The sequence below is a fragment of the Montipora foliosa genome, chromosome 2 (assembly GCF_036669935.1).
Source record: "Montipora foliosa isolate CH-2021 chromosome 2, ASM3666993v2, whole genome shotgun sequence".
NCBI classification, from domain to species: Eukaryota; Metazoa; Cnidaria; class Anthozoa; order Scleractinia; family Acroporidae; genus Montipora; species Montipora foliosa.
The window spans coordinates 4,553,917-4,581,403 of NC_090870.1; the positions used below are offsets into that span (position 1 = coordinate 4,553,917).

General features: G+C 40.8%; 4 protein-coding genes across 4 annotated transcripts in view; 2 read left to right on the top strand and 2 right to left on the bottom strand.

The window, feature by feature from the left end:
* Positions 1-1,749, bottom strand: LOC137991115 (uncharacterized). The gene has a single exon (XM_068836235.1). It carries the CDS (start codon positions 1,747-1,749, stop codon positions 1-3), a length of 1,749 nt encoding a protein of 582 aa, XP_068692336.1.
* Positions 1,750-3,667: 1,918 nt separating this feature from the next.
* Positions 3,668-11,877, bottom strand: LOC137992151 (uncharacterized). The gene is made up of 8 exons (XM_068837286.1): positions 11,500-11,877; positions 11,092-11,245; positions 10,036-10,140; positions 9,376-9,437; positions 7,361-7,424; positions 6,625-6,844; positions 5,046-5,201; positions 3,668-4,463 (listed from the first exon to the last, which is right to left on the bottom strand). The coding sequence occupies exons 1-8, from the start codon at positions 11,662-11,664 to the stop codon at positions 4,250-4,252; spliced, it is 1,140 nt and encodes a 379-aa protein (XP_068693387.1). The 5' UTR covers positions 11,665-11,877; the 3' UTR covers positions 3,668-4,249.
* A 3,281-nt stretch (positions 11,878-15,158) lies between these two features.
* On the top strand, positions 15,159-23,299 carry LOC137992152 (uncharacterized). The gene is made up of 4 exons (XM_068837287.1): positions 15,159-15,528; positions 15,830-17,461; positions 17,972-18,178; positions 21,525-23,299. The coding sequence occupies exons 1-4, from the start codon at positions 15,234-15,236 to the stop codon at positions 21,815-21,817; spliced, it is 2,427 nt and encodes an 808-aa protein (XP_068693388.1). The 5' UTR covers positions 15,159-15,233; the 3' UTR covers positions 21,818-23,299.
* A 2,085-nt stretch (positions 23,300-25,384) lies between these two features.
* LOC137992154 (uncharacterized) overlaps positions 25,385-27,487 on the top strand; it is a 10,122-nt gene continuing 8,019 nt past the window's right edge. Inside the window, exon 1 of the mRNA XM_068837290.1 lies at positions 25,385-25,838. Coding sequence (XP_068693391.1) covers positions 25,400-25,838 — 439 coding nt within the window. The 5' untranslated portion in view covers positions 25,385-25,399. The remainder of the gene's footprint in view (positions 25,839-27,487) is intronic.

Consider the following 27,487-nt stretch of genomic DNA (forward strand, 5'->3'; position numbering starts at 1 on the left):
TCACAGTGTGGTTTTTCTCAGAGCAACGGTTGCAATTGTAGCTGACGGCTTGTCACCGAATGAAACTCTGAGCATTATGTATGTGTCGGGTTCTCTTGTACTATCCATATCCCTCCACAGAAATCGGTGGGTGTGCTGATCTAACTCTGTCATCTTCACAGTGTGGTACATCTTTTTAATATCACCAATGAAGGCTACTTTATTCTCTCGGAAACGTATAAGGACTCCCAATAAGTTATTGAGTAGGTCAGGACCTTTAGCCCAATACTCATTCAAGATATGACCCATGTAATTGGCGCTGCTATTGAACACTATGCGCACTGGGGTAGATTTGGAATCAGGCTTGAGAACTTCATGATGTCCGATATAATGCACCGGTCCTTTGTAGAGTGTTAGTTCCTTTTTGGAGAGTTTCCTTGCAACTCCTCTAGTTACCATGTCTTTTATCTGGTTGTCATACACTTTTGCGTGTTCGGTGTTCCTTCTTAGACGTTTCTCGGTCGTTATCAGTTTCGCGAAAGCGACCTTCCGGTTGTCAGGAAGATTCTGAGGATCCTTGATCCAGGGATACTCAGCGACCCAGCGATTTTCCTCTTTGTTAAAGTTTAGATTTCGTTCGATTAGTTCCAGCTCTCGCTCTTCTTGAATAGTGCAGTCTTTCGCGCCTAAGGAACATTTTCCACATCTACATCCTCCACATTTCGGTTTGCATTCTACGCCAAGGTTCTCAATTTTGTAAAAGTCTTCTATATTGATTTTGCCTACAACTGTGTTGACTCTGGCATTGATGAAATCGTGATACAGATGTGATTCTTTAAGTAACGGGTGCGTTCCTCCAATACATCGCCCGAAACGATTCCTTAAGAGCACAAGATGACCGATGTTTTGTTCTCTTTCCGGGTGATAGGCTGCATATTCGTAACCGATTAAAATGTCCACAGGTCCTGAGGGTCGCTCGATTTCTTCCTTTGTGACGTTCTTGAAAAGATGTACTATGTCGTCTATGTTAACACTTTCAATGTCTGAGGTGATCCTTTCGATGCCGTAAGCTTCGAATTCGATGACGTGACCTTGCTTATCTATAAGAGGTACCTTGTATTTGTTGGTCTTAATCTTCTCGCTCTGTGCTCCAACTTTGATGACTGAAAGTTCGACTTTGGATCCTTTAAGTTTCTCTTGCTTTGCTTTAGTGTTTGTGATAAAACAAAGTGATGCGGCGTTATCCCACATTATATTAGCTTCTCCTCTTTTGGTTTTAACTCTTTGTACTTGTAACAGGCAGGTGTCAATTTTTGTATTGTGGCATACGTTTGCTGAGGCTGAGACTTGCTGAGGTGTTTCTTCCGTCTCGTGTATAGATGGATGGTGCTTTCTTGTGCAGCCGCCTACACCACAGTCTTTCCTTGATTTGCATGTACGTTGTCGATGACCGATCTTTAGGCACGACCAACAGGCTCGTTTATCTTTGATGATCGTCTTTTTCTCTTCTATTGGCTTGGCTAAATAAATTCTGCAGTCTGCTGTCCAATGTCTTCCGTGTTCATGAATCAGACATTTTGGTTTGGGTTCTTTGCTTACTTCCTCGACGCCTTCTGTATAGTGCGATGTGCCTCTGTAATGTTGATTGTTGGTCGTCGTCCGAAGAGAAGCACTGTCGTATTCAATAGCACTCCTTTGATTTTGCAGAAATTCAAGAAGACTAGGGAACTTTTTTGATTTGTCGATGTGACTTCCGTGACAACTAACCATTTCCGCCCATTTTCTTCTGATGTCTGTTGATAAAGCTTTCTCTATAATACTGACCGAACTCGTTGTTGTAATTTCCGCTTCTAGACCGAGTCTTGTGAGGTCTCTGTATCCGTCTTCTACAAGAGTCACGAATTCGATGAAACGTTTATCTTCTCCTTCCTTAAGTGTTCTGAATCTACGTATGCCGTCAATGATAACGTCTGCAATTTTGGCTGGATCTCCATACTTTTCGTCCAGTCTTCGCCACATTTCTTGCACATCGTCGTCTATGCTCTTTACCAGGCCTTCGGGTTCTTTTCCAAGACAAGAGCGTAGCACATATGCGGCATCTCTTCCACGAATTTGTGGCATGACTTGTTTGCACATCGTCGCCTATGCTCTTTACCAGGCCTTCGGGTTCTTTTCCAAGACAAGAGCGTAGCACATATGCGGCATCTCTTCCACGAATTTGTGGCATGACTTGTTTGTTGAAATCTCTTTTAAACTGAGGGTAATGACGTAGTTCTCCATCAAAGTGCGGCATTTTTACCTTTTCCAGGTGTAGAAAGGAAGAAGTCGCGTCAGATTCCTGTTTTATCTGCTCTTGTTCTTTTACGTTAGTATATCTAACTACAATTTGTTCAACAATTTCGTAATAATAGGTTTGGATTTTAGCTATCCATTGCATCTCAGATTCGGCTGATTCAAAGGGCAATAATTCTAACAGTTCAGCGTTAAAGGTTTTGCAATCTTGAAATTGATCTTCTATTTGTTTCTGTAAGTCTTTTAACGCAAAATTGGGCATTTCTTTTGACTGCAACGCGTGCGAAATACTTTCGTAAGAAGCTTCGAAAACAGCGCGCGCAGTGTTCCTTTTAACTTTTGCGTTGTCAATGGCCTCTTGACGAGCCGCGTGCTCGCGCGTTGCCTTTTCGCTTGTAGTGACATTTTCGACATATTTCACTTTACGATTAAATGCATTGGAATATTTTTCCTCGACTTCCGTCATCCAGATTTCTTCTTCGTCCACTAAATGCTCGTCAGTCAGGAAGTTAACATACTCTAAGTGCTTCCCTTCCAGTTCTTCCCATGCATCAACAAGTTTTGAGTAATTGGTTTCTACTACCTCGATTCCTTGGCTTGTCTCTATGGACTTGATCAAAATGTTCCGCTTTCGTGTGAAGTTTCCCTTAGCAATTCGCCGTGAATTCTTAGCTTTGTCGGTCATCTTCTGTTCCAGTCGTCGCTTAGTAGCTAACCACACTGGATTTTGAATGTATTGCTAGCGAGGATTAACTAACCACGGTTCTAAACAACTCCATTTATTACACCAGCTTTCTGTCAGTCGCTGTACTTTTCACAAGGGAGGTTGAATAGGGTTCAAAATCTAAATTACAGCAAATCGCGTTAGTGATATGAAAAACAGTTATCCCTTATAATCAAGCAAAGATATTTACCCAGTGGTATCTCACAGTTTCTCTCAATTCCTCTTACTAGCAAGTGACTTAAGTTGCGTAATCATGTCTATGACGTCACCTAACAAATTCTAATCACGGATTGTTGGCGATACAACGTGGTCGTCTCCAGGGTCCCGTTTCTCGAAAGTCCCGAAACTTTACGGGCCATTTTTGGGTGGCACAATTCCCTTTGTATCTCAAGAACGAAGAGGATTTAAGTTGTCAAACTTCACAGTTATTTTTCTTTCTCTCACCTTGAAAACAGGTTAAGAGATCGGCTTTCCAAAACAAGCGGTTGGCAGTTTCACAAATGGCTTTTCGGGACTTTCGAGAAACGGGCCCCAGGGGCGAGAGATGCTTACGAGCGAGCTCACCGTGACAATTTAGGGTTTGACTGGTTTTACTTTTAACCAATCAAACTGCGTAACAAGGCTATCCCAACATCCCTTTCAACACTATAATATTATTGCAAATTAGAACAGTTCGCTTTTCTAGTTTTATTAAATATCAAACTGACAAACCGGAGTTGTGAACTATTTACATTGTTTGTTTACTCAAATAAATAGCCTCGTCAGACAATCCGTATCCCAACAAGATCCTCTGTAGAAAATATATCGGCAAAACTTAGTAAAGTGGGATCGTCCCTTTGAGAGTAGTCCTGAAGAGGTGATATTGACTGAGCGGAAGGTGTCCTCTGAGGATGACTTCCGCATAGGTTTGAAACATCAGTCAATGTCATCACCAACAGGCCTTCTCAAGACTATTCTCACCCGGACGATTTCACCTCCTCAAGTTTTGATATGACTCTTGGGTTCAAAATATATTAGGTAATAAATTTGAAACTCTGGTTTTCCCTTTTGATAATAATTAAACCGTCACCGTTTCTGCCAGATGGTCTTTTTACGAAGTAGGATGCTCGTGTCAAATTTTGGTTTATTGTTTGTGAAAGAGATATTTTGGAAAAGGACCGTGAATTTTGCCACTTTTAAAATCAATCTCGTTCAGGGGAAAAATTTTCTATCAGTGAAACCTTTGAGCATGTTTAGAAGGCGAGAGGCCGCTGGTCACTGGTAATGAGTCGACATGATGCCTTTCCTTTCCGACACCCAATCAGGTGCTATTATGAAATATCCTCGACCTCGTGCATTGGTGTTGGTGAAGAATGCATTGTCGTGGATGTAGTCGTAATCATCCTGTGTTGGATTGTGGGAAGGGTCCATCCGGGGCTTCAGCAAATGACTGAGGGTCGCATCGCCAAGTCCATGAGAACCGCCATACCTGAAGTGAGGGTTATTATACGAGAAAACTTCAGTTTGGAAATTTCAATTTGGGGGTGCAGGGATGGCGCAGTGGTGAGAGCACTCGCCTCCCACCAATATGGCGCAGGTTCGATTCCTCGACTCAGCGTCATATGTGGGTTGAGTTTGTTGGTTCTCTACTCTGCACCGAGTGGTTTTTTCCGGGTACTTCAGTTTTATACCCTCTCCTCAAAAACCAAAATTTGATTTGATTTGTGTTAACTTGTTAATTTCAATTTACAGTGTCCCCGATTAGTGCTCTACGGCGCTAGAAGATTAGACACTTAAATAAAATAAATTTCCTTTCCTTTCCTTTCCTTTCCTTTCCACTGCAAAATGTTGTGAATATCGAATACAGCCGGAAATGATTACGACGGCACTGCCCTTAATTCTGTTTGAAAACTTGATGTCTTAGCAGAAGTCGAGTCTATCAATCGCTTCGAAACAGATTGTGTGTCGAGAATCTCGCTTCATACACAGTGGCGGTGCCTCCCTGGGTGGGCGGGTTATTGAGAAATGAAGATAAAATTAATTTGGTGTAATTTTCTCGTTACAACCTTACCTATTGAGGTGTTCCAGCAACCGTTTTACCCTCAGATAATCGCAGAACTCACACTTCCCTTCCGTGTGATTAAGGTGGTGATAGTGCTGATGTCGGGCATGCTCTGTATGCTCCACCACTTGATTCTCCGTCTCGACCTCTCGTTTTTCTTCATCCCTATGAAAATCAAAAATTCCCGGGGTGGTTTAGCAAATCGAGTAAACATGACCAAACGGGTTATCGTGTTTTCCGGTATTTGGGGAATACCAAGGGTGAAGAAGATAAGAGTGTTGATCTTTCACTTTGCGGCCTTGCCCCAGAACAGTCACAAGTGAATTTACTTTGCGCGCGAAACAAACAAAGGGCCGCCAATTTTAACCAATCAGAAGAAGCCATGTCACCACGCCTGACTGTTTCTGCCATGTTTTTTTCAGGGACATAACAATTGATTTTCGCGGGAACAGGTATTCTAAAGATAGACTCATTTGTGACTGTGCTGGGTTTGCCCACCCATGCCATAACAACACACTTATTCACTGTTGGGAATACTCTACCCAATCACCTTTTGTGTTACTGTTTAAAATAAATTCATCTTAGAGATACATGGACCGCCATTGTTCAGGATATCTCGCACTTATTGCGCACGCTATGCCTGACTGGTCATCGTCAAGCAAAACTCCTATCTTAATTCGATGACATTAAGACTTCCTTTTCTCTTTCCAAATATAAATCAACCAAGCCTCTCCCTGAATTGAAGGATTATTCTTAATTGTCACTTTCTTCCAAGTGAAGTATTATCGTTCATTTTTATAAAAGCCGAACCCCAACGTCTGGACTCGCAGGACTCGAACCTAGGAACGTGTGATTAATAACCCCTTCACTTAACTACTAAACTACCACATCACTAACTGCGAGGATGTCATTTTTTTATTAATGTCAAAAATTTTTTCTTCCAAAAGTGCCGCTGTCAACGTGTATTATCTCCCGGTAAGAAGCAAGCTTACACAGTGAAAAATGTCGGTTACCAATGCAAACTTCTAGAGAAAGCTAACCATTTTAAAATCAAGCTTCAGACTTAACCATTATTCATCAATGATTTTATATATATTCTAATTAGCTTTGGTAAATAATCGGCACATTTTCTAGTCAGTTGATCATTAGTGGTTAAGTGGATAAAAACAGTTCCTTCTGGGTTTAAATCCTGTCCAGGGGCTGCTTTTACATTTTTTCTTTTTATTTGCTACCACAAGTCCTGGAACAGAGTGATCTAAATGGAGGATAATACTTCATTAAGGCAAACTGACAATGAAGGATAATCCTTCATTTGAGGAAGAGATCGTATTGTGTAAACTGGACTGTGCAGCTGTGACCTTCCTGGGCCATCGTAACGGGTGGAAAGATCCTGGAGCCCAGTGACAGTAAAGTAACAGTAACGGTAACAAGGTTCGATAGCCTAATGGGAAGTGCAGATTCAATAACATTACCAAGGTATTCCGTCAAGGCCGCCCATTATTATAATAAGGAGAAATTGTACTTTTAGATATTTTTACGTTCTCGTAGCCATGGTCATCGTCCTTGCTTTACCTCCCTACTTTCTCACCTCATTGATCCAACAGATTTAGGGCGTGGCGGTAACCGAGGCCGATCAGTTACTCGTTGTGAGCAAGCGCTCTTGGCTCGTCGTTGAAAATACAGTTGTCTAGAGAATTGTGGCTTCCCTAAACTCTTCTCTTCGGGTTTTGGTGCTGCGGGCCTCCCTGGTAAAGGATTTGAAGTTGCCTTTGACAAAGTATCCATGAAATTGTAAACCACTGCCTTCTCTGAAACAAAAAAATCAAATCCCAAGTGATTTATTCCCATTCCGCGTGCAACTGTAGTAGTAGTACCCTAATACTTTAATCGGTCACTAAATCACTAAAAGGCTGTTTTTGGTCACCAATTTAAATAGTGCTGAAAAACAGTAGATAAGTCTTTACACTTACTTTATGATGAGTACCTGTACAATTGGAAGCGTTACAAATTTAAAAGAGTGGGGTTTCGAAAATAAAAAAAACTGATTTCCAATAAAACGACCGGGTCCATATGTCTGGTAACCTTATAAGTATAAAGAATTAATGCGAAAACACATTTTGCTTCAGAGGTTTTCCGGTGAAACCCCAATAAAGTTGGGCAAACACTTTTCTTGTTGCAAAAAGATGTTCCACTTTGTGAGAGGCCTTCAGATCGAAAGGAGAACGCCAAGACACGCGCTGCGTGTGCCACATTTAAATTTCCATGTGCAACTTACAAAAGAAATATTAATTTGCACACTCTTCAACGCGAAGTATTGAACTTACCATACTCATTTGAAGATCTCAGCCAGTTATTAACACCGGGTAAAACAGGGGACCTCCTTTTCGTCTGTAAACAAAAACATCTCCAGCTGATTAAAAACTTTTCGGTTGTCAGCGCGCGTTATTAAACAAACGTATTGGTTTCGCGTAACTTCTTAGATTCCGCTTGTGTTAACCCATTTCCACTTATCTGCACTACCAAGCAAACACCTTTGTCTCTGGCGAACATCTTTTTTTTCCTCTGTAAAGCGTCCAAAGGTCGTTTAATACTTCGGCGCGGAGACCGTTCTGGGGTCGGATAAATGGCATCCGACATTGCACACGATAACTGCAGTGTTATTCACAACATTGCAGTTAACTGTTTCCCAAAACACTGGGTACTTCTCAGTTCGATCTTTTCACGAAAGGCTTTCTCCCCACACCCCATAACAAATTGGAAGCGCCATATTTTCGCTTGGTTAATTAACAATTATTCCACAAGCGCTCGCTGGATATGAGGTGGTAAATCTTATGTCCAATTCTCTGCTCTCTCAGATCCCATAATACCCCTTGTTTACCCCCCCCCCCCCCTCTCAAAGAAGAAAATTGCATAGGCATTGTTTTCGATTTCCCTAGGGACATCTTCATGTCCTAGGAGAAACTGCAAACAAGAGGTATTATGGGATTTGAGAAAGAAGTGAATAAGCGCGAATGGACTAAATGTTTTGTTAAATTTTCATTAAATTCTGAACTGTCTTACTCACAGAAGGACAGGATGTTGTCTCGGTTTTTACAAAATGACCGAAACAATCAGTTTCTATTTGAGGTCATTATGGTATATGGGCTGACAATCGAGATTGAGTGAGCCAATCAGAAAGCTAGAAACGCAATATCCGAGATTGAAAATTTAATAATAACACATAAAGGAACAATTTGTTTTTAAATCGTAAAGGATGACACAATTGATATTAAAGTGACTATCCCTATAATCGTATGGGTAGGACTAAATTATTGATGACATGTAAAAGGCCTAGCGGCCACTATCATTTGAATGCTGGGCTCCTGATGCTGGCTATATAAGGGGTTTGCAACCGGCCTTTTGAGACAAACTTATCGAAGGCGAAGGTTACGAACAAAGGAAACTAATATGCCCCCGGATCACTGAATTCTTATTTAAGTGAGAAACTACAAAAATTGCTTCCTGAATCATTGAACCAGCTATCTTTTAGAAGAAGAGAGGAAAAAGCAATGATGATCTTTAAGTCCCTTGACGGGTTGGTCCCCCGTGTACTTGCGTGAACTATTCAGTGAGCGAGGCGCAGACTATGACTTGCGCGATTCTTTCCGTACATTAAACTTACCCAAGATGCCCACCAACTATTTGAAACGTAGCTTTAGCTATAGCGCTGCCTTACTATGAAACTCTCTACCTGGAAGTATTAGGGCGATCAGATCAATTTGTCATCAATATTGGCGGCTTGGATCATTCGATTCTCACTCGGCAATCTCGTAAATCAGTTTTTAAGCTATTTTAATTATTTATACCAAATGATTGTTAATTAAAATACTATTGTTATTACTGAAGTTCAAATAAAGAAATAATACTACTACAACTCTGAGTGGTGGTGTCTTGGTTGAGTCATCCAACATGAATGCGGTCATGACGTAAATAGCAAACCACTAAAATGATGAGTTCAATGTCAGGTTCGTAACGAGGTATATGGGATCAGGGATCAAAGGCCTGAAAAGGTGCCGGGATCCGGGATCACAGCCCTGGGATCTTGAATTACAACGCGTGGGATCGGGATCAACAGTATTTTTCATGGGATCAGGGATCAAATTTTGCGGGTTCAGGGATCAAAATTGTCATCATTTTTGGGATCAGTGATCAAAATTTTGAGTAAAAATATGGGATTATTTACGATAAATATACCTCGTTACGACCCTGAAATGTAAGAGACGAAACACACTCATGTCAGGCTGGCCATGAAAATGTTCATTGAAGTCAATAAGTTGCATTTTCAAGGTCTTAAAATTACCTCATTTCTTTCCAGTCTGTTGTGAAGTGGAACCTTTTGACCCGCCAGACCAAAGAGGCGATCTACGAAGAGTAGACAATAACTGAATTTAAGAAACGACTTCGGGACGCCGCCAAACCGTCAATGTGGTAATATGAGCTGCGTGTATTTTAGTATATTTCTCTGCCGTATTCCGCAAACAACAACAAAAAATATTCAAATTAAGGTTTTAACGATAGCCTGAACACACAACGGTGAATCTTTCATTTATTACCTCTTCTGCAATAACTTTTCGTCACAGGATGCGTCGCTCATATTGTATCAAAGGCTTTTGTCACTCCAATCGGAAACTAGCCTCTCTATCATTTAAATTATGCCAAAAGAAGCAATAAGAATTTTCCATAATAGATACAAAAAATTTCTGTTGACTGTTTTTTTTAAGAAATATCTCGAGATGTAAGCCGGAAACAGCTTAAACAAGCCACAAGGGTCTTTTACCCAACCGCGCAATTGAAATTACGCTCCGCTTCCACAATTTCGCGGCTCTCTTTTCTAACTCAAATCAGGACAGTGGGTTGATATTGGATCGTCAGTGTTCCTTGCCGTTCACTGCGTCTGCATTCGATGAGGAATGATAAGTGAGATGGAGGACTATGGATGACAAACTAACGAATAACTTGCCTCTATTTCGCTTTGTACTCGTTGCTTCTCCTTGCCAGGCTTCTTGCACAAGTTCCTTTGTTGGCTGAATAAACTTTTCTAACAGGGTCTTCTCTGAAACGGTGGCTGCAAAAACCACAATCTTTAGTATAAGCGCTGGGTAAGCTATAAGTAATAAACTTGCCCTCCGACTCAGTCAAACATTAGCTCTGAGAACAAATCGGCTCGTTTCTTTAGCATCGTAAGTTTTAAAAAAAGTTGGAAGTTTCGTTTTTATTCCGACTGAACTCACTTTTTGAACAAGCTGCCCTTAGGCTCTAAATTCTTGTCTCTTTCTTTAGGCTTTTTTTAGCTTTATTTTTATGATGGCTTTCTCACTTAACTTTTAAGTTTCGCTTATTTTGAAGATAATAGCATGTGTCTCGTTAACTACAAAATTAATTCGCTTGTTCTTTTAACACAAAGCCTCCTTGTTCGACTTAACATTACTTTATAAAGTAACTAAAATCTTCATGCAAATTCCGTGGTCGCACAGAATAAAAGCATAGACTACAGACCAAGAGGTCAAAGCTTACTAAGTTATCATATTATAAACTTCACCTTGTAAAACGTCATTCGAAAATTGGCAAATAAAATAATTTGCATTTGGACTCAAAAATAATTCGGAGAAGCCACAAAAGGATTGAACACCAATTAGTATAGTTTGTATCCACTATTAAATTGCGTTACTCTTGTTTGCAAATTTTTGTCAACTTTTAGAATTGGTACACGATTCAAGTTCTTTTTCAATACCTCCGGTATGTGGTCAATCACACAAATTCCAATATTTTCAAGTTTTTTCGCATGACTGAAATAGAACTGTTGCCATTTTGCCAAGGCAGTTTCCTGGTGACATCGTAAGGTTTGGATTTGGCATACAACACCGTACACAGCCGGTTAACCGCATCTTATACCGCATTTGAATGGTTTGCAGTTCGTGACCGAGAAAACGACAGACCCTCGACAAGGTCGCGTGCGTTTTGACATTAAATAAATGTATCAATGGTACCGAAGAGCACTATTTTAGTCTTTATTCACCTGAAGATCGTGAGTTATCTGGTGTATTCGTATCCACGTTTACGCAGCCGCGTTTCTTGTCCACGTTGATGGTCGACAAGGCCCTCTCGAAATCTTCTTTCAAATCCAAATAATCGCTGGTTTGTAACGCTCGCATAGTCTTCCTGTCAGGCTTCTGAAAACGAAATAGAGAGAAATACGTCCTTTTATTTGCTTTCCCAGCTAACTATCTTGACTATCTCTTAAACAAACTGTGCGGATCCGCCAGGTGGGTGACAAATTAGGGAAATTATTTGACTTAAAGTGGTTTGTGTTGCAGCGTCAAGAATCACGTTGGATCTAAAATTGTGCAGTAACTCCGTGTGCGTTTCAAAGCTCCCACTTAGTGTGCTTCAAGTATGTCTTTACCACAAAAAAGTGTCTCCAAACCTTTGGAACCGGTGGATGATGTCGGCTTCCATGGTATCGATGAGCTTTTTGAAGATGAATTTGAAAGCCGGGTCGCTTGCTTGAGAAGTCAGTTGTGTAAATTGACTTTCCCATGGTGTGTTTTTCTGGGACGAGATTCGGAGGTAACTGCACCCACTGAGGCATTTTAGAGGGAAGGTGAAGAAAACTTGCGCTCCGGCGGCTGATTTTCACTCAAGAATAATTTCTGAGCAATATTCGCGATCTCACAGGGAGAGACGTAAACTAAAGCAGTCGCCATGGTGAAATTGGCAGCCCGTCTCTAATTGGTTGCCGAAACGATGCCTGGCGGTCATCAGCTGTCTAGTAACAATGATTGTACAAGAATTGCCAAATTTTGTCAATGTCAGGAATCCATGGTTATCCAGTTGAAACCTAGCCTGCGTGGCTGGCGGAATATTTTATCGCAGGATTATTAAACACTCGCGAGTACGATGATTTTGACCGCGAGTGGGCCGCGACTGGCGTGGGGACAACTAAGCAACCATCGGTTTAAATAAGCCAGCAATAAAATATCCCGCCATCTTCCCTTCCCTCTCCCAGAGAGTAGTCACAAACATACGACGACTGGTCAGTGTGATTGCGCTTGCGGAAAAAACCTGTTTTGTCCCGGTTTTGTCGCTTTTGTTCGGTCGTTTTGGATCGATGAAAGCGCGCGGAATTCCTGGCTGGGAAATAAATTTGATCAGGTGGCTGGGAAACCAACCAATTTTATCTAGCTGGCTGGAAAATTTCTTGTGTGTCTTGCTGGGAAAAAGGAACAGATAATGTTTTCCCAGCAACACTGAAAAACACCTGAAAATGCCTTTATAACATTTATTTTCATTAACTGGGGTATAATAAAACATTTTACAACAAATTGGTCGTTGAGTGCCCCTGAGTATTTATTTCTCACGCGTTCTGATTTCATATTTGTTTCCTATATCAACTTAAAATGTCAAGAGAAAGCGCCTTTCTTGTTCAAGAAAGGCGAGAGAACGTAGACTGTTCACAGTCCTCTATTTTTTCGTGAGATCGTCGAGATCGAGCCCGTCTTACCGTTAATGGCGGCCATCTTGATTTTCAAATGTACCGAGTCAACGGGCGTCGGGGATTATATATCTCTATGGGGAGGGGGGGGGGGGGGGGGGGGGCGAGAATTTTTTTTTCTCGCTTCCTCCCAAAATGTCCCCCGCCCCCTAAGTAGATTTGAACCTCTTCTCTCGGTTGACTCGGTACATTTGAAAATCAAGATGGCCGCTCGATCTCGATGATCTCGTGAAAAAACAGGACTGTGAACAGTCTAGAGAGAACGGGGAAAAAATCTCTATTACGTATCAAGAATTGACGCGAGTTACCTCTGTACATATTAGTTCAAAGAGTCAACTAATAGAAACAATAAATTTTCTATAATTGAAAAACTTCTTGTATGTAAAATTCCAGTCCTTGTTCTCCTTCACACCTGTTCCTAGCACTTAAATGCGCCGATCAAGTCGAAACTTCAGCTCCCCCCCCCCCCCGGGCAAACCCCGGGTAGTTGACTATCTCCTGTGCCCGGGGAGTGGGGAATTTGACCTTTGCCAGCGTGGGATGGGGAGGTTTCATTCAAATGATTCTATTTTCGGGCGCCGAAGTTGCTAACAGCTATAAAACACAGGTGTGGACGAGATGGAAGAGTTCAAAGGAAGAGATGTGGCATTTGTGAGCGATTGGCTTACAAAAAAGGTCTTCAAAAGGTCTTTATTAAAGACGGCAGGAGCCAACGACGATTGTTCTTCAGTAGGGTATGACAGACAAATCCGACGATAGGGTAGGGCATTTGAACACCATTTTGGGCCGAGGGGGCGGGAATTTGAAGGATTTCAAACGCCCGGGCTTTGCCCGGGGGGAGGGGGGATGTTGAAATTTCGAGTTGATCGGCGCATTACCGTAACCACTTGATGTGCAACACCCTCTTTCCCTATCCCCTCCACCCCCCCACAAAGACAAACGGCTACGAGTTTGCGCAACCGTGAGGAGTGTGGAGATGGGTGGAGATAGGTTATCGAGTTTAGTTAGCCTGTTGCTCGAGAATAACTGGCAAACGACAGATGAAGATAATGTACAAGATGAGCAAGCAAACAAAGACGTGCTTCTCTTTCCGGAAAATCGCGGAGAGGAAGACATCCGTAAACGGTATCAGGCCTTCCTGAGATATTACCGGTATGTGGCCACAGATTTGAGAGAGTGGGGAAGTCCCCATAAAGTTGCAATGTTTTCCTGCAGTCAGTGCAGGATCGCTGACTAACTATTGAAAAAGTCTTTTCATTTTAATACCGAGAATTAAATCCTGGGACAAAGAGTAAGGGGGTATTTACATTAGACCGGGACGAGCGCAGACCGACATGAGTTCGTATCGGCCTCCATACATTCATATGAGACCGGCCTGAGAATGAACTCACACCGGTCTGACTTCGTCTCGGTTGCTGGACCGAGACGAGAAATTCTCATACCGCTGTGTGTTCGTTAACGGTCTCATGTAAATCACAACAAATCACATACCGGGTCCACAATTTTCAAGCCTGTATGCTTTTTGGTCAGCCATATATTTATTGGAAAAACATATCGTTTCATCCCGAAACCAGGCACTACGCATCTCGTCCCGGTTTCATGTAAACAGCTGCAAAAATTTCATTACCGGTATGTACAAGTTCATACCGGTCTAAGTTTGGTGTGGGAACAAAAAGATCAGTGGGTTGTAGTCGATATGGTTTGGCACTTAAGCCAAGTTTTCATATGTCGGGAAAATCCCAGACGATCGGGGCTTTCGCAGTTTCCCGACCATCCCAGATTTTGCCGACTAATGAAAACCATAAATCGCAGACATCCCCGATAATCTGGGATCAGTGGTCGGGGACGAATCGCGAAAATAGAAAGCATTTCTATTTTCCGAACGTGTCCCAGATTTTTGCGATCGTCGGCGATCATTCCCGACATATGAACTTTCACGGACGTCGGCGATGGTTTTTAGCTCGTTACCAATCCTCGAAATTGCATGTTTCAATTTTTGGCGCACTTTCCATTTTCCGCTAAAGTCACTATCGGGAGAATCTAGGACAGGCATCTGGCGATTTTCCGATATCTCGGCAAAATCTGGGACGGTCGGGAAACTGCGAAATCCCCGATCGTCTGGGATTTTCCCGACATATGAAAACTACAATCTTGGACAGAATAAAATGGAACAGAAATGCCCCCTCTCCCCCAAATCAAGGATGAAGGTGCGTGAAGGCCAAAACGCGCCATTTCCCCATCACTGATTTTGGGGGGAGGGGTGGTCTCAATGTTCCATTTAATTTGTCCAAGATTGCAATCTTGGACAGAATAAAATGGAACAGAAATGCCCCCTCTCCCCCAAATCAAGGATGAAGGTGCGTGAAGGCCAAAACGCGCCATTTTCCCATCACTGATTTTGGGGCGAGGGGTGGTCTCAATGCTCCATTTAATTTGTCCAAGATTGTAGGCTTTAAGACCCCTCCCTTAACGAACGTACACGTGGAAATTTGATCCGAATTTGTTCCCTAGGGCTACCTTATTTCCCGGAACGATTAACTTTCCTGTGCGCAGGCGTAGGCAAACTTCCGTATACTATGAAAACATTCGTAAGGGAGCATGTTTCCTAGAATTCTGTCTGTAAGGTTATTAGTGCACTTTTAAATCTAGTTACTGTCAGAGAAGCCATGGAACAACTAGAGCAAAGAAAAAGAGAGGTTTTGAAGAAAAGCCGGATGTATTTGTCCAAAAACATTAGAAAAACGGTGGTGACTGAAGTAGTCAATTACCTTCAGTCGCGTGGAGTTTTGACAGAGGACGACAAAGACGTGATTTCGGCCAAAATAGAAACCTCTTCCAAAGTATTTGAACTCTTGGATATGCTTGAACGAAGTGGGCCAGGCGCATTTGATGCGTTCGTGCAATCTCTTCATATCTCTCATTGTGGATTTGTCGCAAGGTATCTTCAATCTAAGTTAGCAGGTACGAAATTGACGCTTTGATTCATGAGAAATGTCTTGCACTTCTTCACGGCTCCTTCCACGCGTTCCATAAATTTGTTTTATTTCAAGAATCGTATTAGCGTGCAACGCAATAAATTAGATCTCTGCTTACAAATAGGATTCAGTGCACGTGTAGTTTACGTACACTCGTTCAAAAGTCAATAAATAATTATGCGCTGAGCCCGAGATCGATCAATATATGTGATCGCTCAGATCTTTTTGTTAAGCGTTCTATAATAGTCCTTTCAATATCTTTTAAAGCAAACTTTGCTCTATTGCAGGCGAAACTCCTGGCATAGTTCCTCAACAAATAGCAACTTCTCTTGGTCTCCCCAAAGAGAACCCAAAAATCATCGGGAGAGGGGAAGATTGCAAGGAAATCGCCCACACGTTGACTTCAGTTGCCCGTATGTTATTAATCGTTGGCCCTCCAGGATTTGGGAAGACAGCGGTGGCTATAGCTGTAGGCCACATGATCAAAGGTCAAGGGAAAGACATAGTGTACATTTCTCTTAGAACTGTGACATCTGTGGAAGTTGCAGCCAAGAAAATGCTCGAGGTAGTGGGCATCCCCCTTGCAAGGGCCCCTATCTTGCAAGTGCAGCAATACCTGACGTCACTGTTGAAGCAAACAGTTCTAATTCTTGACAATGCAGAAGACCTGCAAAAGGAAGATGGTGCTTCATTTAATACTTTTTTGGTTGCGATAAGCAATGAGGCAACGAACGTTCTAATTCTTGTGACAAGCAGAATTCTTTTGTCAAAACTGGATTATCACATCACACCAGTTGAATATCCACTGAAACCACTCACTGAGGAACAGTCAGTTCTCTTTCTCAACAATGAAGGTATTCCAGATCAACAGGCCACCCGCTTTTCGTGGCACAAGGTCTGTGGTGGTGTTCCTTTACTGCTCAAAATAACAGCATCCTTTCTGCTGAAACCCGAGACCATCGATCCTGTAGAGCTTCACAGAAGGCTGCATGAATGCAAGGATGAATTTCTCAGGGGAAAGAATCCTGAAATCCAAGAGCTACATAGGCGTCTTGAAGTTTTTTACAACTATTTGCCTCCAGACGTTAGGAAGGCCCTCTCATATTTGGCTACATTTCCAACAGTCTTCACGAAAGCTGAAGCAAGGGAAGTCTTATTCAAAGAGGTGAATCCTCTTGATTTTGATTTCAGCTTGAGTGCACTTGAATCCCATTCACTTGTTGAGCGAGAGGAGGTTGATGGCTGTTTGCAGTACAGTTTACATCCCCTGGTGCAAGCTTTCTGTGTTGCAACACGAGGGAGCCTGTGTGGTAATGAGTACAATATGGCAATAAACCTGTTTTCACAGCATTATCTCAAACTTCTGGAACAGCTGAATGATGTCTTCATCTCCACAGATTGCAAACCTGCAATAGACGAATACCAGTTGAACAAAACAAACATTTGCCATGCACTCACTGCCTCAAAAGATGGCTATTTGAAACATTTTGGTCTCCACATTTCAACAAAGACTGTCGGTTTCCTTGCAAAATGCATGAACATTAATGAATTCATGTCTGTTTATGGCAAACTGCTAAGTGGTGTCGAAAGTCTTTCAGATAAAACACTTTACAGCGAGTGTCAGTTGTCCATTGGATTCAAACAACTTTGTTTTTATGGTTACAAGGATGCACATTGTACAGATGCAAAAACTAACCTTCAAGAGGCACATGATCTGCAAAAATCTCTGGGAATTTATGATGAGTGCCGTGGTCATTGCGAGTGCAAACTTGGCCTTTGCACTTTTGTAGCTGGCGATAAGAAGAAAGGCATCTCACTCCTTGCACAAGGAATTGTTCGGCGGAAAACATTAGCACAGAGCAAAGATGCAGGCAAAAATGAACAGATGCTTGTGGGGGGTGGATTTTCTGACCTTGCAAGTAAGTACAACTGGTATGGACTTTTACATTTCCAATGACCCTTTTGTTAGAGTAAATCCATAATAAGCACCTATTTCCAACAATTCAGCATTGATTTGTTTAAAAAAAAAAAGCGGGGGGGACTTCTTATGGCTGTCACTAAGCAAAGTGCCGAATTACCAAAGGAAATTATAACAAAATATTATTGCCCTCTTGAATCACTCATTTGCAAAAAATCACTACTACCTCACAAAATCAACTTAAATCCATTGATCATGGGCACACAGAAAGTTCCTTGTTGACTGGAAAAATGTCGGCCTTATCATTAATTAACCCTTTCCCACCTTAATGGCCACCTGTAGGTTTTACTCGGTCTAACGCTGGACCATTTGAACTATTTGACTTCCCAATGGGGAGCCCTTAGGGGCAAAAGGGTTTAAAGAGTAAAGAAAAGAAAATTGAATATTATGATATTGTTTGGATTTCAAATTTATATCTACATTCTACCTGACATTTGTTAAATTTTTGCAGTGGCCATGTATGACAGTCAGAAATACAAAGCAGCTGTCAACATTTGGAAAAACATGTGTCTCATCAGGTACCGCAGATTGCTCGGAACACACCCATTCACGGCCTCAGTACTGGATTACTTGGGGAATGCTTACCAGAAACTCAGTTGTGCTCAGGAAGCAGTGAGATGCAAGAAGGAGAGTCTTCAGATGAGATGCTCCTTGTTAGGTAAAAAGAAAGGGATTAATTTTTTCTCACATCAGGGCACCAAACTTGTCCATAGGGTTTTTGTTACCCCAGGGGATCACCCAAATAATTTTGATATCCATGCACAATTTTATATCCAAAACAGAGAATACATGTAACTGTAAGCCCAAGCCCCTATTTCCAATACTTTTGTTATAGTGTTAAAGTATTACTATGACGAAATTTGCATCTTCCCAATCTAAGCCATTTTAGGACATAAACATGTAGTCTGTACGAGAAGAAGAGTGCTGTTTACTATTTTCAAAGATCTCTTTTTGTTCCGGAGATGTTCAAGTTTTCAAAATATGCAAATTAGCCAAGCGATGATGTCATACACTTAACTGAATTTTGATCAAATATGATGAAGAAAGATGTCTCAGCCAATTTGTATCAGAAATACTTGATTCTTTGTAGTAAGATTCTAGTAGATGTGCTCCGCAATATGAGCATACCATTTTTGTTACCATGGCAGCATACTGGGTTCCAGACCTCCCTGATGTTAAAGGCTTTGCAGGCCACCTTTGGTATTCTATATTGATATTTGCCAATGGTGCCTCATCTGCATGATCCTGCAAGCATATAAAGAAGTTAAGTCGAGTTTGTGGCCTTGTTAAATGTTTTTCTAGCTTATGATCACCAAAAATATTGAAATCAGGTTGGAGGGGACAGGAAGAGTGAGTTACCATGGGTAACAATTTGTTTACAGTCGTAGGTGTGTTCCCTGCAAGACTATTAGGCCATTAAGTTTCAATGGTCTCTGCTGCAAATTGACCGAGATAGCTCTATTTATAAATTTTATATACTCGATGTCATATTGGGTTGAGTGAATGACGTCATCAGTCTTTTCATGTGCATATTTTACACATTTTGCAATTTTAAATATCTCCGGAACCAATGCAGACAGATATTCCCAAACCGTAGACGGCATTTTTAATCTTTCCTGGTGTGATAAACCTAGAAACTGAAGGGATAAAAATTTGATCATAGTAGCACTTTAACGTCCATGCAGTAAGGGTGCCTGTGGGTGATGAAACAAAAAATTTCTAGACAACCCTTACATGTTCAGCTCAATTACATCTTAATGTGTTATAAAAAATAATATAATAAGTTCTATGAGATGGAACCCAGTGAATCTTCTGTACTAACTGGCAAAGTCAAGAAGGTTTCCAAGTTGCTGCCTAACAGACAATCAATAATATTTTAGGCAGGCAATGGTAGTTGTACTTTGGCATACAACCTTTTTCTTTCAACCATTAATTGCTCTTGCTCCCAAGTCCAGCCCTTTAAAAATTGACAAAGTGCTTGAGGAGTCCTGATCCAAGTTATGTATTGCATCATGGGATGGTGAAAATAGTCAATACATTTTGAGGGCGTCTTTAAATAAATAAAATGCAAGTTATTTACTCTTGGGGCTGTATCATGCTTCAGTGAATAATAATAATAATAATAATAATAATAATAATAATAATAATAATAATAATAATAATAATAATAATAACAAAGATAAAGATATGATTATGCGCATTACAACATTAAAATCTTAAAGTAATAAATGGCTAATCCAAATAATGATAATAATAATACTACTAATAATAATAATAATAATAATAATAATAATTTACAATTATTCGGAAAACAATAAAAGTAAAATATGAGTGAATAAAAGAACTAATAAAAAGCTAATTTAAAAAGATGTGTCTTTAGTAAAACTTTAAAAATATTCAATGATTGACATTGTCTAATTTCTAGAGGGAGTCTGTTCCATACTTTGGGCGCAGCATTTTCAAACGCCCTATACCCGAGTGTCTTTTTTGTTCTGGAATAATATGATGTCAATGATACCGTGAGCAATAATATGATGTCCACTGATACCGTGATCTCAACTGATACCGTGAGCTCTTTTTAATTTTTATCAAAGTCTAAAAGATATTGTGGTGCGACGCCGTAGATACATTTGTGAACTAACATTGCTTTCTTGAATTCTATTCTGTGGGCAACCGGAAACCAGTGCAGGTTGATCAGGGATGGTGTGATATGATCATACCTGGATACAGTACATACCTGCCGAGCTGCCGCATTCTTCTGCAGGCGTTGCAGCTTACCAAGATGAACAGCGGGCGTACCATACAATAGACCATTACAGTAGTCTAATCGTGACATTATAATAGCCTGTACAATGGACTTCCTATTATCATATGATAAATACTTTCTAATACGCCGGATGTCGTGTAGATGGTAATAAATAGCCTGACATATGCTGTTCATATGTGTGGTCATATTCATGTTTGCATCAAACCAAACACCAAGATTTGTAACAGAGTAGACAGCAGAAACCTTTACCTCACCTACTTGCAAGTCATTTATCGTAACCTTATTTAACTGTGCGCGTGTACCTATAATAAGAAACTCAGTCTTAGCATCGTTCAGCTGAAGTTTGTCTTGGACCATCCAGGTTCTTATGTCCCTGATGCAAGCTTGTAAAGCGTCAACAGCATCCGTCTCAGTAGCAGAACCATCCGGCTTGAATGAGATATAGAGCTGCGTATCCAGTGAACTGGATATCCATTGTTTTAATGCGAATAAACCCCCAAAATGAACTGCGTTATGGCATACATAGTTCACTCAGATGGGCTGGTTATTAACCTCTTGAAACTTCAAAGGCGAGAACAGTGACATCGCACTTCATGTTAACTTGACCGTGACCATGAACAATCTTTTGTCCTTGGTTCACAATTGAGTTCTGAATTCAGAAAAAGGGTGTGGTTTGTTCATGGTCAGGGCCAAAACAGGGAACAAAAACATGAAACAAAGAAACTTGTTTGGTTCCATATATTAACTATGGTTATGGAGATAGGTGAAAATAAGGAATGGAAGTAAAAATCAGGGACGCGTTGAAGTCTTCATAGGTCCTAATTGACATTTGCATAACCTTCCCTTGCAATTGGTTCAAACGACCATATCAACGGTCGTTTTCACCAGTGCGCAAAAAGACATTGTCTAAGTATCATGTTAAATTTAAGGTCTAGGGTCAGTATTGAAAATAGGGTTACGGTCGTTTCGCTTTTGCGAAAGCTATGATATTTACCCTTCAGAGTGAACCCGCCGGTGTGGTGTAATCACAAGTTTCTAAACTTTAACATGAATTTCCACTTCTGATGAATTGAATCGGGAAGAATGGTGCTCGAACAAAAAAGCAACATTTGCCGTTGTGTGCTCACGTTTTCCTTAAAACTCCAGTGTGTGATGTCTCGTTTATGTAACTGCAGTCGTAGATCGTTCGATTTAGGAAGGTCAGGAAGTTACTCACATCTCTGATTTAATTTGCCAGGTGAAGACCATTTGGACACGGCCAGGGCTTATTATGGTCTAGGTTGTGCTCTTGAAGTCCTGGGTTCAACTGAGGAAGCTTTGAAAAACTTGAGCAAGGCATACAGAGTCCAAACTCGTTTTCATGCTTCCCCGCAAGACATCGAGAAAACGAAACGTGAACTGGATCGTTTGCAAGAAGTAGTTCGTTTGCGAAAAGAACGAATTCCTAATCATGTTGCGACAATCGAAGAATTACAGTTATCGTACATGATTTCAACCCAGGAGTCATATCTTAATTTATCGTCCAGGTGACTGCAGTCCTGAGAAGGACTGGTTACATGACAATGACGTTTCGACAACCAGAACAACCTTTTTCATTGTCGAAATGGCAGTCAATGTCCTTCTCATTACTACACTGACTACCCGGACGATCGTACTTCACTTAGTTATGAATTGTAGTCCAAATAAGTTTCCTAAAAGTTATGCAACACCTCTTATTAACAAAGGGGTCCGTAACTTACAAGGAGATAAATAAGATAATTTTTAATTCGTTTTTGCTGAATGAAGAATTATATACTGGTTAGAGTTATGACCTTTGAAGTATCTGAAATTCAGAAGAGAAACAAACTTGATCAGTTTTAAAGTGCTACTACGACCAAAAAAATAATTCTTCTTTTTCTTTGGGTTTCAAAACTATGTTAAGTGACCAAAGTTTTAAGTTCTAAGTTTAAAAAGGTCCGCCATTACTAACTTTAAAATCTTGAGAGAGCTGGGTCGAGGAGAAAATGACGTTAAAGACTCACTGGTTTAAGAATACAATGCGTGTGTACGCGGCTGAATCAATATGCAGCACGGTAGTTTCGGGCTTTCAGATTTTTAAACTCGTGTTTTGCATATATAGTAAACTGCGTTTACACGCTGAAATTTTAAGCTAGTGAGTCAATGGCGTCACTTTTCCCTAGATCCAACCCTCTGAAGTCCAAGCGGAAGACCTTAGACAGCAATGACCAGAACCAGGTTGCTCACCAGCGGTTTTCGTTAAAACAATGGTTTGCTGGGGGTGCTCAGTCTCGCGGGCTCAGAAAACCTTGATGTGGTCATTGTTAAATATTTTTAAGGTTTTTCAGTCCAATCGGTCAGTTCAGAACGTGAGTAATGGCGGACCGTGAAATCCAAACGTTACATTCATAGTAAACAGCCTTTGGATAAAAATCAAAGCTCAAAATTTTGCCAGTCGGGGTTTAAGCGAACACGATGTCAAAAAAATAAAATGGGGAAAAAAAAGAAAATAATTTTTTGATCATAGTAGCACTTCAACATTTAAACTTTGGGGGCCACTCTTGGGCTGTGTGGCTTTCAACTGAATCAAAATACATAAACCTCTTGAACACGGTAGGCCACCAAGGCATTTGTTGAGTTAATACTCTCAATTCTTGGAAGCTTATTTTACATAGTTTATTTGTAAAATTATGTTGAAGTTATGTGTACTATATTAATTCAAAATGACCCAGAAGACATGTAATAGTCTCAAGGTTAAAAGTTAGCAAAAAATACAAGGTTGTGTTTATAGTATTTAATCCAAATGTTTTGGAAGCATTAATTTTTGGTAAATTATTTAAAAAGTTTGCGCAGCAAACTTAAGAGTTGTAAATTCGTTTCGGAATAAAATTGTGTAAATTGTTCTCATATGCTGTAAGATATGCTGTGCATCATTAGAAAGTCTTTTATTTACCAATTTTACGTCTTTCATGATGTAACTTTCTCTATGAAATAAACTTTATAGGTAGTTTTATGTGATGAGGTCACGTTGTCTTTCCGGTTCCAATAGATCGTTCTCACTCACACGCTTTCCACCATCAAATAATGGTAAAATCCGAGACTCGCTCTTAGTTCTTTTGGCCGGGAGTGGGCTGCGACTGGCGTGACGACAACTAAGCAACCATCGCTTTAAACAAGGAAGGATTACGTTTTTGCAAACGTTGGCCGTGTAGCAATTATATTTGAACTGACTTAACAGATTAGATTGTAATGTGAAGTGCTAGTTTTCTACCCAATATGAACCATGTGAGCGTTTAGCCCTACTAATGGAAATGGGCCCACAAAAGGACAGAGAAAACGGCGGGTCTAATTTGCAGGTTGCGGGTTGCAGGTCATTGTTTCACCAATACGGAACGTATCCTAAACATTCATAAAAGCTAACCTTAGGCCTAAAAACTTTTGTTTAGGCCTAATTAGGCCTAAGGTTAGCTTTTAAGAATGTTTAGGATACTTTGTGTATTGATGAAACAATGACCTGCAACCCGCGACCTGCGACCTGCAAATTAGACCTGCCGCAGAGAAAACTCTGACCAAGGTGGAACCCAGGGTGGGAATTGAACCCACGGCCTACTCTCGTCTGACCTTGTAGCTCAGTCGGTAGAGCAGCGGTGATCTAATCCTTGGCTTTGAAAGACGGGAAAAGTGGTCATTCTTTGATCAATAACCGAGTAATGAAGGGGAATGGGTTCGATACTGAGTTGATGTCACAAACTGCTTTGCATTTAGAAAAGTGAAAACAGCGAAGATAATTAATTTTTGACGTCAACCCGGAATCGACCACATTTCCCGTCTTTCAAATCCAATAAAAAAGTAAAATTTCAATCAAAAGATTCTAAAAACAACACCATGTCTTTGGGATCATTTCCGAAAATAAGTAAAGTGGAAATGTGGGCGCCTTCTTGTTCAAGGAGGGAGAATCAAGAATTGACGTGAGTTGCCTCTGTAGTCTCAGTACATATTAGTTCAAACGGTCGACGAGCAGAAACAAGAAATTTCTATAATTGTAAAACTTCTTATATGTAAAATTCCAGACCTTGTTCTCACTATGTACCCTTCACACCTCTGTTCCTAATCCTAACCGTAACCACTTGTTGCGCGCCACCCTCTTTCACAACAACCCTCCCCCTCCACCCCCACCAAGACAAACGGCTACGAATTTCTACCGGACTCATCTGCGAGAAACACAACGCAACCACTTGAGTGTGGAGATGGCTTATCAAGTATTTAGTTAGCCTGTTGCTCGAGAATAACTGGCAAACGACAGACGAAGATAATGTACAAGATGAGCAAGCAAACAAAGACGTGCTTCTCTTTCCGGAAAATCGCGGAGAGGAAGACAACCGTAAACGGTATCAGGCCTTCCTGAGATATGTAATGTTTTTATCTGTTCCGGAAAGTCGCGGAGAGGAACGACAACCCGAAAGCGAAACTACAAACCGTATCAGGCGTTCCTGGGAGGAAAAGACACTGTGGGACTCTCCCCTCCCCTAGAAAGACTACTACGACATTTGGTTGTTTACCATTTACAAAAAAATTCAGGAAATTTCGGTAAAATTTCCAACGAGTGAAAAACGTGTTCCATTTTCCATTGAACTCAAGTCCGTTCGCCGCCCGGTGATTGCAATTTTACGCGTCAAAATTAAAAATATGGCCATGAATAGCCTGGAACTGGTGAGACCTTTCAAAACTTGTAAATGGCACACACAGACCATCGGAAAGTTTCCAACGGGAAAACAGGACTACCTTTTCAGACGTCCCGCTTCTCCCGGAAATTTGCCACTGGAACGAACCAAAGAGCCGTGTTCCATTTACAAATCAACCGGAATTTCCGGAATTTTTGCTAAATGGTAAACAACCTATGTCTTTGGTGACAAATTTCCGGGACGTGAGTTGGAGCGTCCCCATAAAGTTGCAGATGTTTTCCTGAAATCAGTTCAGGATCGTTGACTACCTTCAGGGAGACCGTATTGATTTAATAGTGAGAATTAAAACCTCGCACACAGAGTAAGTTTGTCGGGGGAACAAAAAGATGAGAGGGACGTAGTCGACATAGTTTGGTACTTAAAGAAAGTACATATGGCTCACATTAGGAAATTTGATCACGGAATCGACACCCTGTGCATGCGCAGGCGCAGTCAAACACACTCCGAAAGATGCATGCTTCTTTCTGTCTGTAAGGTTTTTTGTGCACTTTTAAATCTAGTTACTGTCAGAGAAGCCATGGAAAAACGAGAGCGACGAAAAAAAGATGTTTTGCAGAAAAACCGGATGTATCTGTCGAAAAACATTGGAGAAACGACGATGACTGAAGTTGTCAATTTCCTTCAGTGGCGTGGCGTACTGACAGAAGACGATAAAGAATTGATTTTGGCCGAAAAAAATACCTCTTTAAAAGTCTTTGAACTCTTGGATATGCTTGAACGAAGTGGGCCAAACGCATTTGATGCTTTCGTGCAAGCTCTTAATAGTTCCGGCTGTGGATTCGTTGCAAGACGTCTTCAATCGGAATTAGCAGGTACGAATCGACATTTTGATTCATGGGTATTTGAGTGTCTCATTATCGAGGGTCGTACAGTGGGGGTCTCTGGCACGATTCACGAACCTAAAAAATAGAGGATCACGGTTCATGGACATAAACAATTTCTTTTCCCGAATCACGAAAATAAGAAAGCAAGATACTCTTTTTAATGACCTGTGCTTACATTAGAAACAGTGTTTGAAGGAAGCAAAATCGCGAATGGCTAAGTTAAGGCTCCATATTGCAAATCGCATGCCTAAATCACTCTCGATAGACTACTCTAACAATTCGGAGAACTTGCGCCCCAAAATCACGTAGAATTAAGTGGTAAAATCAGGAATATCGGTTAATGAATCAGGTTCTCCACGGGTCACGCAAAACCTTCAGGTCACGAGTCACGAAGAATAATTTCCTACATTCACGTTTCACGAAAAATTAAATGAGCTAATCACGCATCCCGAAAATACCCTTGTACGACCCTCATTATCAGAAATGTCTTTTCCTTCTTCACAGCTCCTTCTACGAGTTCCATAAATTCTGGAGGCAGGATTTGCTTTATTTCAAGAATCGTTGTTAACCTGCAACGCAATATACATCCCACGTTGTTTGCGAATACAATTCAGTACTAGTGCGTGTACACGCGAGTGTAGTTTACGTAAACTCATTTAGCGATCAAAAGTCAATAACTAACTATGCGCTGAGCCCGAGATCGATGAATATATGTGATCGATCTGATCTTTTTGTTAACCGTTTTATCATAGTCCCTTCAAAGGCCATGTATTAAACTGCTTCTCTACCAAATTTGCGTAAGTTTTCTTCCAAGAACTGGAGTTTTTGTTTGCATTGTTACTACGTGTTATGAGGATTGCAAGACCCGTTGTGTGAGTAGCTCTATATTTAACAGCTTTTGCTGGCTACTTTTTTAACTATGTAATTGTGTGTCATAGTTTTGCTTTGTACCTTTTCTTTGTCTTTTTCGGATTTTAGCGGGCTAGTTTTATATTGTTTTTGTGTGAGGGACATGCAGTGCAACCATGGCTTGAGCTTCCTGTATGCAGATGCCTCTTGACATGTTTACTGTTCCGTGCTCTTCACTGAAATGACTCTTTGTAATCTTCACGACACGAAATCTAAATTTTAGAATTTTATCTCTAACTGTTCGGGGGATTCGCTCTTTATCTCTTCTGTTCGGGGGAAAGGCACTTTTTCACTGGTTAACGAAAGACAAATCCGACATTATCTTTTTACAAGAAACTTACAGCCCTCCAGACGTCGAAAAGTTTTGGAAGTCGCAGTGGAGGGGCGACATTTTCTTTAGTTATGGTACGGAGCACAGTAGGGGGGTTATGATTCTTGTTAAAGACAAATTCGACTGTGATATTGAAGAACGCCAAGAACATGAACAAGGAAAATTTATTATTTTGAAAGGTGTTATTCCGGGAATATCGGTTTGTTTTTGTGAATATTTATTCCCCAAATAAGACCAAAGATCAATGCATCTTCTTCGAGGAAATTCAAAAACAGCTTGATAAATTAGAATTAGAGCTAGGATACTTGTGAACTTACATGTATTATTGGAGGCGATTTTAATGTTCTTCTCGATGCTGAGTTGGATGGAACTGGAGGCAAACCTCAAGTAAGAGAAT